Below are 14685 nucleotides of genomic sequence, written 5' to 3' on the forward strand. Positions count from 1 at the left end.
AATGAATTAGTATCATTTTTTTTAGTCCAGCAAAGCTTTAACGAGCAGTGAACACCACTTAAGGCCATTTCATTTCTTAATCAATTATTCAAAATGTAGCTTTACTAAAAACAAGTTTGCTTTAGGACAATGTTTTACAAGGGAGTTAAAACTGATTAAATATACACATATATTATATTTTAAAGATCTTTAAGATCTTACAGTGATTTCATGTAACACATTTTCCCTGTTACTTTGTGATCGCTGCGTAGGGGATATTTAGATTTATGTATCTCACCTTAATCTTGGGAAGTCCTGCACTGTTTAGGGACTGTGTTGAGGAGGAGGCTGAGATGAGGCCTGAGCCGCTGGCTGAGCTCAAGTCACTGCCGAACGACAGCGAAGAGCCAAGGCCAGAGGTAGACGACATGGATCCAGATCCTGAGCCTGAAGACATGGAGCTCTGCCTGGGTTTGCTCTGGCTTTGACTGTCCCTCTGCTTCCTGCCCAGTGGTGGTGGCTGCAGCTTGAACTTGAAAGGAGACATGTGTGGGGGCTCCTCACCAAGGTGGAGTGGGTGATGCACAGGATGAGAATGTGGGTGAGGGTGGGCAGAGTGAGGCGGATGCGGGTGGTGGTGGGCGGAGTGAGCCAGAGGTGGATGGTGGTGCCGCTCTCCTCCCCTCTCTCCTCCCCCTGCTGTTGCTGCTCTTTCTGCTCTCTCGCCTCTCTCTCCGGTCAGACCAGCCTTGTCGGCAGCAGGTCGGTGGGGCTGAGGGATGACGATGTTGGGGTACTGGAGGAAAGCTCTGGGGCTAAGGCCGTAGTTGTACACTGACTGGGTGTGGGCCTGCAGGTAGCGCTTCATGTCCTCTGGGTTGAAGGAGAAGTGGGAGCCTAACATGGGTGACAGGGTGGGTGAGGGAGTGTAGGGGAGGTGAGATGTCGGAGTCATGGAGAGTGCTGGGGACAGAGGAGGGGCTAGAAGGCCAGCTCCTCCCGGCCCAGGAAGAGGAGACACAGGGAAGGGTGACAGGGGCTCTGGGTGAATCCGGTGCCCTGTGGGGCCACGGGAGCCTGGGTGCCCAGCGGGGTTACCTGGTCCTCCGTACATGCGGAACAGGGTTTCATGAGACAGACGGGGATGGATGATACTTCGGTAACCTCCTCCTCCACCACCAGGTCCTCCTCCTCCACTCACACCCCTCTCTCCCCTGTCCTCTCCCGCTACCGTGTTGCCCTCTTCAATCTCAGAGTTGACTGAGGTGCCGTCACTGCAATCGCTGACGGAGCCACGTGCCATTCGCCGGGCCACAGAGCTGAACATGCCACCAGGGCTGCGCAGGTCCTCATTCGGGGAGAGGACTTCTGAGGGAGTTGAAGGAGGAAAGCGGAAGTGAGTCCCTGCACCGGTGGGGACAGGAGGGGCGCTCTGAGGAACACTGCTTCCTGGAGACGTCACGGGACGGAGGTAGAAAGAGAAAAAAAGAGAAGGAGAATACTGAGAAATAACAAATAATGTTCTCCTGTGTAATCCTATGTAATCATGCTATCCTATTGTGGGATTAGGAGATATCTGAGCATGCACGGGCATGCATACACACAGTGCCAGACTGTGCAGACTTACCAGTGGAGCCCATGTCGATGAAGGGGTAGTTGACCAAAACCAGTTTATTGAAGTTGAACTTATAGGTGAACCTCTTGCCTTTGGTCTTATGGAGGATCCTTTTGTTGTAGTAGTATCTGGTAAAGAGAATAAAGCAGACGTGATAAATACAAATAGTAAAGACACACATCAGGGTTAAATAACTGACTGCATATTATCTCATGCAACAACTTTGATGCATACTACCAAGGTATATAAATACTGGCCTAGTACCAAAAACACTTAATCTAAAATATACACCTCATTTTACAACATTATTTTGTTCCTGAAGTCATTTAGACCATGACAGACGTGTGCACACTCAAGCACACACTTTAATAAGCGTGAGTCTTTCATGTCACTCCCCCCCTTCCCCTTCTAATGTTAGATATTACAGAGTGTTGTATGACATTTGCACAAAGCAGACCCCGTAAAAGGAGGGGGAAGGAGGAAGGGGGGGATGAAAACGAGAGAAAAGATAGATGAAAAGCAGTAGACAGACTGAACTGTGGAGCAGCAGTGCTGTTGTGTGGAGGGATAAACAAACAATCAAGAGATCAGAGGTTGATGTATGCAGCATTAACACCACAGCCAAATGTGCACTGTAAATGGACGGTAATGGCACAAGGGTATGTGAGCAGTTGTATGCCTGACACAGGTGTGTGTGACTTGTGTTACTTTGTGTGTATTTTGCACGTGTGATACCGTCATTAATCTATATCTGTCAAAATGAAGGTCAGGAATTAGAAAATAGTATATTTTAGGGTCTTTTAAGTTCAGATTTTGTCAGACAAGTGTCACGTAAAACACACTGTAATTCATTCTGCTAGATGGACCCATCTCTTTATGTAACACCAAAGCAAAGCCACCAATAATTCACCCCATCTTTATCTGTTTATGTAATGGCCATTCTCTCTATTTTTTTCAAAGCTTTCTCTCTCCCATGGCTCCTGCCTACAGTACAAGGCTCCATTTTTATTAACCTTTGTCCAGCTACAGCTCTTTATGTAACATCTCTCTGCTTTCTTACACAGATCCACATCCACTTTATGTAACCTCTAGATCCCTGGCTGCCAAGCCTCACACACTGAGGGCTGAGACAGAGCGAAAGAAAGAGGAAGAGATAAAGGGCAAGTAAGGAACAAAAACGCCGTTTTTGTCTGTCAGGGACATAACAAGCTTGTGTGCCATGCTCGCTAAAACTACCGCCTATCCTTTCAACACTACCCTTGGCTATTAAACACAAGAGATAACCAGACGGCACATTTGCTCATCATGTCTGCATGCCTACCTGCTTTTATAGCACCAGGCTCAGCTTTCCCTTCCTCCAGCATGTGTCTGCTGGCACAAGTTAAGCGAAGTGTGCTGACAAAGATAGGGGCTTCAGGGTATGTAGGTAATGCTGAGTTAATCAGAGCCCATTGACTATCATTACACTGAATGGTAGTTATCCAGACGGCAGTGTGTGTGTGTGTGTGTGTGTGTGAGTGTCTGTCTGTTTGGTGGTGGGGAGGTGTCGCCCTTCACCCCCTCTTATTATGCTTATTACACAGACTGGTTGGGCCATTTTGCTCTGGGAACAGACTGTTGCTCTTTTTCAATCTTCAACCCTCCTCCTCCTCTTCTCCCTTTATCCTTCTGATGCCTCTCTCTTCTCTCTCTCTCTCTCTCTCTCATCAATCCACCTCCCCCTCTTTATCCAAACTCTCCCTGCGCTCTCCACTCGTCCCCTGAGGCGATGGGAGAGAGGGTGAGAGAGAGGGAGAGACAGAGAGAGACGGGACAGGCCTGCACTGTTGAAAACATTGTTTACGCCAGGCACAAAGCAGCATGTAATTTCTGCTCTAGGGGAGACACTCACAAGGGCCGGGAAGGAGGGGAGAGAGACAGTTGGGAGCGAGAGGACAGACAGAGACAGGCAGGAAGTCAAGCAGAATTAAAACCACACAGGACTGTGATCTAATTAGCTGATGATAGAGAAGTCAACAGGCTGTGCTTGGGCCCACATATGGACCCAACACAAATATGGATTGCAGGGGTGGAAAACAAACAAAAGTATCTGAGAGTAACACATTTTGTGCATCACACAGCATCATTGCAACCCCTAATTGGACCAGAATTTCATGACATACTGTGCTTTTATCAATTTTTTGTAATACCACACTTCTCAGACATTTATCAACAGCAGGTAAAGACTAAACTTAATGTCCAATCACTGCATCAAGTTGTTGTCAGTTTTTCCTGCAAATCACAGCAGAGCCTCCCTCTTTTAGGTTAAGTTTGAATTTTTCAATTTTCAGTCCTTTCCCTTCTTCATGTTGTTGGTCAGTCTTGCATCCATCCAAGAGTGAGAAGGGGTGAACTGTACACTGCTTCCCATTCAGTTGATCCTCAAAGTAATAAAACAACCTTTTAATGATTAGTTTATCCTTAATTAAGAGTTGAATCAACACCTGCATTGACCTAGTTTCCATAGCTGCATAGTTTTAACTAGGCGTACCTAATAAACTGGGAACTGGATGTATAATTGGCACAAATATGGACAAATCCCAAAAGTCAATAATATCACTGTGTACACATGTGTCTGACCCTGGCTCATGGCAGTCTGATAGTAGGGAGCATAGCCAACAAAAATTGTATGCGGTTGGCTGCACACACAAATGCAGCTAATACAAAGAATGCTGAAATGCATAGTTGGAAGCAGACAACAACTTTGCGTAATCCCAGCCGCAGCAACTGAAGCTGTGTTTAGAGCACATGGTTGACCATTCTTTCTCCATGCCCCCACCTCCTGCGCCGTCATATGGGCAGACAGTCTTTGAAGAGCATTTGAACTCACTTCAAAAGAGAAGAAAGAGATTCTTTGAGTGCCTGTGTTTAGCTACCCACCACACTCGCCTTACACACACAAGTACGCTCATACACACACCTCTCCCATATCCTGACTCTGTAACTGCCATTTCATTCAGGCATACTCAAACACACGGGTGCATGTGTGCCCCCACACACCCCCAGAAGGTATCATCCAGGAGATGCAGCTTTATCCTGCTCCCTGTTTAACCAAAAGAGTAGATTGAACAATCAATGCAAGTATGGATTTAAGCAAAGCCTTCAGGAAAGCAGAGGGGAGGCTTTCTATCAACTCAGTTGTTACTGTGTGTGATTCTAGGCCAGGGATTAAGGCTGCGATTACACAGACCTGCTGTGGTTCAAAACAATATGATCAAAGCAGAGAGAGATATACACACACACACACACACACACACACACACACACACACACACACACACACACACACACACACACACACCAGAGTGCAAGAACTCAATGGCAATGAACAGGCATTTCAAAACAGCACTTTAAACAGGTTTGAAGCCATTTACAGGGAAATACCACAGTATTATTATTTACCATTATGTTATCTGACATTCTTTTTTTATGCTGGTGTCAATACAATAACTGAGCTTTTGATTTTTGACTTTGAATAATATGAACAACTTTTAGTCCCCAAATCCTTCCATTTGTTCATTTAACAAAACAAGCAAAACTTCTGGAACAAAGCGGCCTTTACAAGAACTTAATAAACTAAAAAGCAATACAAACAAAAGAAAGATACCCTGTCCACCAGTTCAATTGAATACGACAACGTTGTACTCATCAACTAATGCTGCTAAAAATAGGTCTGACAGGGCCCCAAAAAGAGACTATCATTCAGGTTTTGAATAAGTTTAGCTAACCTGGAGGTTTGTTTGCAACCTATACAACTATCCGACCCCTCATGTTTGTTGTCCCGTTGGATTACCCTATAATAGGAAATGTGTATAAGGTCACCAATCTATTTCAGTATCACTTTACACACACGCACACGCGCGCACACACACACACACACACAAATGTCAACACTAAAAATGAAGTAAACCAACCCACTTGTGTGTGTGTGCGTGGACAGGCTGTGCCTTGCCCATTGTTGGGCTGTAAATAGGCGCTGACTGTGACAGGAAGTTGGGATTACAATACTCCCCATGAGCCCCGTGTTTATTTTCTGCCTCTTTCGTCAGCATTGGCTGTTACACACACATCCCAGCCAGATCCTTCTCTACACACATGCACACACACACCAGCTGCTCACACTCAGGTGTGTGTGTGTGTGTGCAAGTTGCACATGTGAGAGTGCTTTGTGTAAAAGCCAGGTTTGACGAGTGTTTACTGTCTTAAAAAGGAAATGAAATGTATTTTTGCAGGGATGTGGGCTGAGTTGGGGGTATGATAAGGCAAGGTGTCACATGCTCTGTGTATATGTTTATGTGTGAAGAGGAGGATCTGGTCAGGGTCCGATTAGGCTGGTCACATGCTCTGTGGGTGCGAATATGTACTGGAGCGCACTCTGGTGTCTGTGCATTCCACCCTCATAGAAAAGAAAGGCCTCATTCAGTCACGAACAATGACATACACACGACGTTCATGTAAGCTGAACACATACATGCTGCAGATAGAGACAATGGAAAGACAATCAACACAAGCGTACGTTGAACACAAAGTCATACAGTGGTACTGTCCCTGGGTGCTCCCTCTGCAGTTTCTCTCTGGCCCTGGGTGTTTCCACACAAAGCCCTGCTGTAGAGAGAGGCCTTCTGACCTACAAACAGGCCCAGCCAGCTAGGTGAGTAACACTGTGTGCATATGCAGCAGTATTTCCTGCAGCGTCTTTTGTAGATGTGGTCACTGAGGTTACTTCTAAATGCACATGAGAGACAGTTTGGTCCCGCAGATTAAAAATGGCTAATGTATTTCCTTAATTTACAATTCACTTAAAAAATAAAGAATTAGGTGCACATTCTCATGTAGTTTTAGCATAAGATAAACAAAACTTTCTGGTTTTATAGCATCATCATACCTAGCAATATTGTGGAACCTTAATTTATGTGCTTTTCTGGGGGCAATTTTCCAGCTGTGTTGGCCCATCACAGCTAAATGAATGTTGGAAATGAAGCAAATACTGCAAAGATGTGTGCAAGCAAGCATGCATGGGCAAGAGTCTATGTACAATGGTGCATTTGTGTATGTGCACATGTGCTGTGTTGTTAATCTTTACCAGCTGTGCATGGCAGTCTCCCTGACCTCTGACCACTGTGCTGGAGCCAATGAGGGCTGCAGACTGGAGGACAGGGAGGCCTGGAGGTCTCAAGGAGCTGGGACCTCTTAGCATGATTACACTCATTAAGCTAGCACTCTGCAATGACTGATTGGCAACAGGCTTCATTTCCCGCTACTATTTGTGGCTCAGAACAAGTCTCAGTTCTGAGAGCAAGACAGCGGTGCACAGAATCTGGAGGTGAGTGTCTCTGGAGCTTTTTCTACTAGTTGACAGGTTTACTTCCTTGTCCTACCAAATGATTCCTCATGATTCAAATGCAACTAAGGGTTAAAGACTGTGTCCTTCCGCTCATTCATTACTTGCAAAAAAAAAGGTTTGCGCTGATCTAAAAGGTTGGGAAATATCAAAGCTAAAGGGGAGTACGACTTGAAAAGAGCTGCGTGTGCTGGCAGACTTGAAAAGAGATCTGACACAACCTCGTTTCTCACATTTGATTCACTGAAACAAGACAGAACAACAATCTCATTCATTAATTAAAAACAAGACGAAGAAATGACAGTCTACTCTCTTTCGATGTCAAGCATGTCCACACACACACATTCGCGCACACACTTGCACATAAACACACATGCACAGTGTGAGTGTAATCCTCTCAACAGGAGTGGGAATTTCACAGCGGCCGTGGGAGCGGGAGACCAGGATGACGCATGGACTGAGGCTGTGTCCCCTCAACGGAAAGCCAGCACATACGCAAACGTCCACACACACAATACAACAGTCCTGATTAAGGGAATTTCCACCATGTGCATGGCAGACAGGAAAGAATAAGAAAATTGAGGCAAAAATAATAATTACAAAGACTAAGTGATAAAAGAACACTTTAGAACAGACGTGCCTTTTCAAGTATGCGAGCATGTGTGTGTGCTAATTGCCACATGCCGACTGCGGTCTCCATTATTAGCAGACTCCAGGTTTTCTCCATATGAAGGGCACAAGGTGGACTGCTCTCCAGCAGTTTGCTCCATATGGGGACTGTTACCCTGCACATGTGTGTTTGTGTGCCTCCTTTATAACTTCATTAATCTTTAGTGCCATTAATCCTCTTGCCACATTACTATTGATGTGTGTCTTGAGACGCTTCATTTCCAGTGTCTCTTGCGGTGAAGGACTGACTGCAGCTCTGGTGTCAAATCAGGTAACAACATGGACGTGGGTGTGTGCATGTGCGTGTTGTTTTGTTGACCGTCCTGCTCCCTCCAAGCCTGAAGTAACTCTGCTAAATTTATAGGCACAGAGGGAGACAACCTGGTTGGAGAAGGGTGGGTGAGGACACAAGGGTACCAGAGGGGAAACTCCTGTGTAGAAAACTTGCTGATAATCAGCCTCTAAGGCTGTTCCATCAGAGGGCACTAAGACCCGCTATATATAAGCACTTACTGCAGCCTAAGCTCCAAATCTGTTAGAGCTCTAGAGGATGGACATGATATAAATACACAGCCTGACCACAATTATCCCCATCTTTACTTTTTTTCTCTCTAATTCAGGAACTCTAAATGTGGACTCCAATTGTGAATGTGTGTGTGTGTGTGTGTATGTGTGTGCGCGTGTCACATGCATGCACACATTAGCAGTCCATGTAAATTTCCTCTGTCCCTATAGGATCCAATGTAACGGACGTTATCTAAACCTCGCCAGCCTAAATGATTGTACATAAACACTCCCACCCTAAATTAAGCAATTTCCGTACTTCAACAGCCTATGTGGCTTTCTTTAAAGTGCTTAGCCTAACCTTGGCCCTGTTTGGCCACAACGAAGCTGGGGACACACAATTCAGAGAATGAGATTCTCTGCTTGCTACAACTGGTATCAGCTGAGAGAAGTTCCCCAGTGATATATGATGTCTATAATAATGAACTCTAATGTGCTGAGCAATTACAATTTGATTTACTTCATACTTAGCAAATCCTATTTGAAGGTCAGGAAAGCAGAATTGGCCAAAGAAAAAGTCTAAAACCATCAGATACACAGGTTAACACACAACCCAATATAATTAACCACAGTGGAACAATTCTGATGATCAAGTCAATCGATTATGGTGAAACAAAATGTAGCTGACATCAAAGTACCTGACTACCTGACTGGAGCATTACCATGATATTTTTATGTGATCTTTATAGCTGAACTTGAAACTAGGCTCAAACAAAACTGTGTCAAATCACTGCCGTAACACGCTAATGGGTTTGGCTGAGTTGGAGTCCATTGATATAACTTTAACCAAAAGGTGTAAAGGTGTGCCCGGCCAAATGGGTCGGTGTTGTAACTACTTGTCCAGGCCAATACCGTGTGAAGGTATGTGGCCAGGGTCACTCTTATAATGGTATTATAGACTTGGTTAAGTGCTATTAGTCCCTAGGCAGGCATGACTGATGGAATGTCTGTGAAACAGAGCCAGAGAGTCAAAGCTGAATGAAATGCTTCCAGCAGGTCATTGCTGTAACTGGAATCGATTGCCAGGGTCACAGACGGTATTCTCAATTTGAATTATAGAGTGTTTCTTAACAATAAATGTAGCCTCAGGGGTGTCTGCCCAAGTTTAAAAGTCATAACCTCATTTATTAAACACTTGCAGCAGTGCTGGTTTATCTGCACGAGTAAACCCACCCCTCTGGTCACTCAACATGTGCATACATACTTTCAGCACATGGAAACCACATTGCAACTGGTAAAGAGACTGTAGTATACTTGGCCTCAGGATTAAGTATTTTAAAGGGTTCATGACCACAGGTGAGGGTTAGAACACAGACTGCTAAATGGCCCTCTGGCTCAGACCTGTCTTCATCACAACAGTCCAGTAAAAAAGATCTCATTCAACTCTTTCGCCATTGCGCTGCAGAGCCTTTTCACTACTTCAGTGTTCTCCATCAAAGAGATAGGCAAGTACGGACATCTTGGTGGCCTAGGGGTTGGGCTGCCAACTATGGTTTTGGTGTCCCTAAGCTTGATGTAGGGCCAACCACCCACAAGACTACGGCTACATGTTAATTGTGTCAGGTGACCAGGCTTGACAGATTACTGCTCATCCATCAGGCCTGCTTTCATAAAGGTCTCTGAACCACTTTTAGTCTGTCCCTTAATCAGTCACTAATTTTTCAAAAATATATTTTCTTACATGATAATTCATTTTCTTCCACCTACCATGTCTCTATTCACAGTGTGGCTTTATATAAGCATAATGACTATTCTAAATAGGCAATAATGTTTTGTGCAATTTGATTGCAAGGTCTCAGTAAATCAGTCTTTTAGCTTTGGTAAATGTTCACGTGACTTTACCACCCTGTAAATTCCACAGATCTTTATCATAATCTTTATCATGATTACCGTCATGTGGCAACATCAGGCTTTTCAGGAAAGAGATCATCTAATGTAAGTAAGGGTCAGGAATTGAAGTAAATGCACACTCCCACGTAGAGATACAAAATGTGCAAGTTTCTCTGTCATCATACCTCAGTGCCCTGCTCAGCTTGTCATAGTTCATTTGGGGTTTACACTTCCTGGCCCCCCACAGCCGGGCCACTTCATCGGGGTCCTTGATGACAAACTCGCCGTAGTCGCCCTGCCAGGCTATCACATCATGATACTCTTCTTTTCTGAGCAGCTCCAGGATGAAGTGCCACAGCTGGATCTGCCGGGACCCAGGGCTGGACTCAGGTTTATAAGCCCAATCTGGGAAGGCGAACCCTGTTAATGAAAAGATAAAGAGAGTGGAGGGTTAGTGAGGGTCTCAGAAGCATAATGAATCACTGTGAATGATGATGTGAGAAGCATATGTTATAAATTCCAATTCAAGACTTTATCAATTATCGAACACCTGAGTGATATATAACTTAAATGATCCCTGACAAATCTTGTTTGGTTTTTCAGAGTAATTCAGATGACTGAGAACTGCTTTCAAGTAAGGCAAAAGAAAGGACCAAGGTATGATTGCAATTAAGAGTCAGTTGTTGTAGGTGTTTTAAGTGAGTGGAGTCTCTTCTATGAGAGGAAAGAGGATTAAAGGTGTCTAGCCAAGTACAGATCACATTCAACAGAGCGGCTTAGTCAAGCAGAGTGTCCTCATTCATATTTCACATTGCAAATAGCTGTCTTCACTACTGTCAAGCCTTCCCTGCATTTTTTTCTGAACCCTAGAGTCAAACTTTGAATAATATTTGCGGGTTATTCTCAGGCAATTTCTGTTTAATGGGACAGTTTGAGAGCAAGAGGAAGGCCAGGAAAATAAAGTAAAGAGATGAGAGAATAAGGTAATAGATATCACAAACAATGGCATGAGAAGCAGTCTAACATGCCTTGACCTGCTGAATTCAAGGATGCTCTGTAACTTGTCTTTTTCCTCTCCTTTCAGCCTGCTGCCCACATGAACAATGTTTTTCTCCCCTGAGAATGGAGCATTTCCAAAATGGCCTCCAGAGTGTATAAATCTTAAAACGCCAGCTTGGTATTTCAGTGTGTACAGGGTAAATGGAGCTATTCCAAAATGATCACATAAGCCAGCCCAGTGAGAGTCGGGGACTGAGTGCCAGTTAAGTTAAAGTTCCCATTTTGTAGAAAGTGAGATTTCCATATCTTTTTGATTATAAAGCAGGTATAGGTGTTATATAAATACTGTGAAATTATCCAAATCCTCAATCCAAAGAAATGCACAGGGCCATATTCAGAAAATGTGCCATTAAATGAGCCGTCACACCCGAAATTGAAGTATCAACCTGAAAATGAGCATTGTATGGGACCTTTAAGAAGACAACTTTTGGCCACTTCTTACTTACTAATTGTTCATTGGAAATGTCAAACACAGCAGAGCCTTTGTCAGTCACCAGGGTTTGTGTTGATTTTCACGAATGATGTGTTAATTATAAAATGATGATTTTATCAATGCTGCACAGCTCCTTATGAAATGACTACTGGTTAACAGGTCCTAGATATGGGTCATGATTAAATAACTATTTCATACTCGGTCAGTTGTTAGTATAGGTGATGACAGAGAGCAGGAGGAGACTGAACAGAGGTGGCACTCGGCAGAGTAACTGGTTGTGTGTGGCCTAGTCAGAAACAGGGGCTGTTTAGCAGCAAAGTTAGGAGCTCTATGTTGTCTCATTTTTCTGTGATCAGTCATTTTTAAATGTAAATATAGCAGATTATACAGTTGTTATTAACCTTTATTTATGCTGATTTTGTCAGATGATGTTGCAACCATAAAATATTGGTTTGGCTGTCTGTCCCACTCCTCACCAGATGTTGGCTGTGATGCAGTTTGTTTTTTGCTAAATGAAAAGAAGGCCTTTTTATGTATTGTTCAGGTGCTTCCCTGTAAACAGAGGTCTCTGCTAAAATGACCTAGAAACGCGAGCATGGGCGCAAATCGCAAAAGAAAACAGCGTTTTAACATTGAGGTTGCATTCCTCTAATGTCATTAGGTCACCACCTCACCACAGTAGCTCTTCACAGGAAACACACACACACACACACTGAAACTACAATACTGAAAGTTGTAGTGTTAGTGGGCTTCATGGAACAGTTAGGCACATGAAAAACCTTTCCACCTCTCCTCCACCTCTTTCCTATCATGCAGTCATTCTTTCCTATGAGAGGAGGAAAACAACATGGCCAGTCATTTCTCCTGTCTATCCCTCCATCTCTCTCCACCCTCTGCCCGAAGGAAACGCAGAGTAAGAGACACAGAACGAGACTGTGGGCGCGGGTATATGACTGTTGGTATGAGCATGTGTGTGCCCAAATGTTCAAGTTTTAAAGAGTTTATTTGCCAGTGTGCGTGTTTGAAAATGTTTGTGCAACTCTCCCACTAACATTCTGTTGCCTGGGTGGTCATAAAGATTTGACACGACCGAGCAAAATAGACTATTACAGTGTAATACTCTGCCAAATATAGCCTGGACAGGATTTTATTTTATCAACAATCACCCTCATAGCACTGATAAACAAGTGAGGGGGTGGAGTTACCAAAGAAATAGCATCCACCTGCTAAAGTGTCATTGTGGAGGACATTTCATGCCTATCAGTCCGGCTGTTGTTATGTTTGGTGCAATGTTAAGCATCACATTACACTGAATATCCAGAAAAATTGAGTTACCTGTCTGATGTAATGCGATGCAATACAATAGCCCTTAAATTAATGCAACTGAGCAGATTTTGCTTTGTCTGCTTCTTTGATTGTCTGCATGTTGAATCATTTCTATGCTATGATGCAAAGCTATGGTGCTATATAGTTAGACTACATTTGATGGGTAATGAAAGAGCATAAACTATACTTTCAAAAATAACCATAGAGTTAAATCAATATGCCTCTGACACACAAAACTGATTTTAAGTTTAAAGTGAGTTTTTAAAAAAACAGCATTTATTACAGTCCTATTGTTTTGCAAGGGGCATGTGTTTTCCATTTTTCCACTGACATTGTTTCTTCTATTATTACTTCCTACTTTGGGAGGACGTGGAAAGACATATCTCTTTGATATATTCAACTTTGCTGACTATGCTGCTACTAATCACACCACTTTGTCACTTTGCTTGAGACAATACTGCACAATAGCTGCCTTGTAAATTCTTGTTGCTCCTGTATTAGTTTCTATTTTTATTTTTATTTCTATTCTCATTTTATTTTATACACTTAAATTCAGTTATTTTCTATGATATCTATTTATCTGGACTTCTGTCATTTCTGTGTTCGTGCTACTGCAACACCTGAATTTCCCTTCTGGGAATCAATAAAGGCTTATCTTAATTTATCTTGGGCTAGTATGAAGCCAGTGTTTGCAATGTGTTTTACTGCACTGCGTACAAATGGCAACAGAGGAAATGAGGCAGGCTGGGTTGGAGATTGGGAAACAAATCATCAGACCAAATCATCAGATTATGGATGTGCAGGCCTGTCAATGGATTTGCTGGATTACAGCCCGAGGCAGAGATAGATAGCCTTGATAATCCCTGCTGCACTAGCCTGTTCTGACCATTTAGTCACTGTTGCATAACACTAAATAATGCTGATAGCGCATCTGCCAGACATCTATGTATCTGTACAAAAGTGTTGATACTGGAGCCTTTCATCAACACGAGTTGACTGCTTTATTATTTGTGCTTTTTATGCTATGCAAGAGACCCACCGAATGCAGGCATATTTAAGTTTCAAGTTTTTTGTTAGAAACAGGCTGAAAGGAAAGTTATCTTCCTATGTGTCTTCTTACTCATCAAACGTAGGCTTCTTGCTATTCCTCACCACCACTTATTGGTGACTTTCCTCCAATCACAGTGATGTGTTTGCGAGGCATGGTCAATGAATCACTCAGTTGTCCCACCTACTCAGAATCATTTTGCGATTCAAATAAAGATTTCTGAATATGAAACGATGCACAAGATGCCTACACATTTTCAATCTCCAAATTCCAGACAGGATTTTATCACCGTTTAATATTATGCAGATAGTAGGTGGCCAATGAGGCAGTCAACAAAGAGGCTGTGCAGGCAGCTGAGCCACTTTCAAAGTACAGATTATTGTTCTCTATAACAAACATCACAACGTGTGAAATGACCATGGGTGTTAAAACTGCATGAACACAGCCGTCTGTGTCTAACTTTCCAGACCTGCATATGTAGGTAGAATTAGTGTGCAAATGAAACAACACTCACTCACTGTCATTTTATTTCATTTTTCCTCTTCGGACATTCCTCCTCCTCCTCTTTCACTTTCAAACACTTGAACAAACTTGTGGCATGATCAAACTCTGAGTGAACTACAATCACAGAGGAACACACTGCAGGCAATCATAAACATACTGGCCCGGCTAAGCATGCTCTTCTACCAATAACACATTATCACCCACACAAACACACAACGCTCCTACAATGGAGGACAACGCATTCTTTTTCCAGACATAGGAAACTGATGGTGACGGTG

The 14685-nt window shown here is 43.4% G+C and overlaps 1 protein-coding gene across 1 annotated transcript in view; it reads right to left on the reverse strand.

Annotated features, from left to right (window-relative positions):
• Nucleotides 1-14685, reverse strand: part of erfl3 (Ets2 repressor factor like 3) — a 45909-nt gene that overhangs the window by 2699 nt on the left and 28525 nt on the right. Inside the window, exons 2-4 of the mRNA XM_041941928.1 lie at nt 10223-10457; nt 1607-1722; nt 278-1428 (exon numbers count right to left, since the gene is read on the reverse strand). Coding sequence (XP_041797862.1) covers nt 278-1428; nt 1607-1722; nt 10223-10457 — 1502 coding nt within the window. The remainder of the gene's footprint in view (nt 1-277; nt 1429-1606; nt 1723-10222; nt 10458-14685) is intronic.

The sequence above is a fragment of the Chelmon rostratus genome, chromosome 8 (genome assembly GCF_017976325.1).
Source record: "Chelmon rostratus isolate fCheRos1 chromosome 8, fCheRos1.pri, whole genome shotgun sequence".
Taxonomy (NCBI): domain Eukaryota; kingdom Metazoa; phylum Chordata; class Actinopteri; order Chaetodontiformes; family Chaetodontidae; genus Chelmon; species Chelmon rostratus.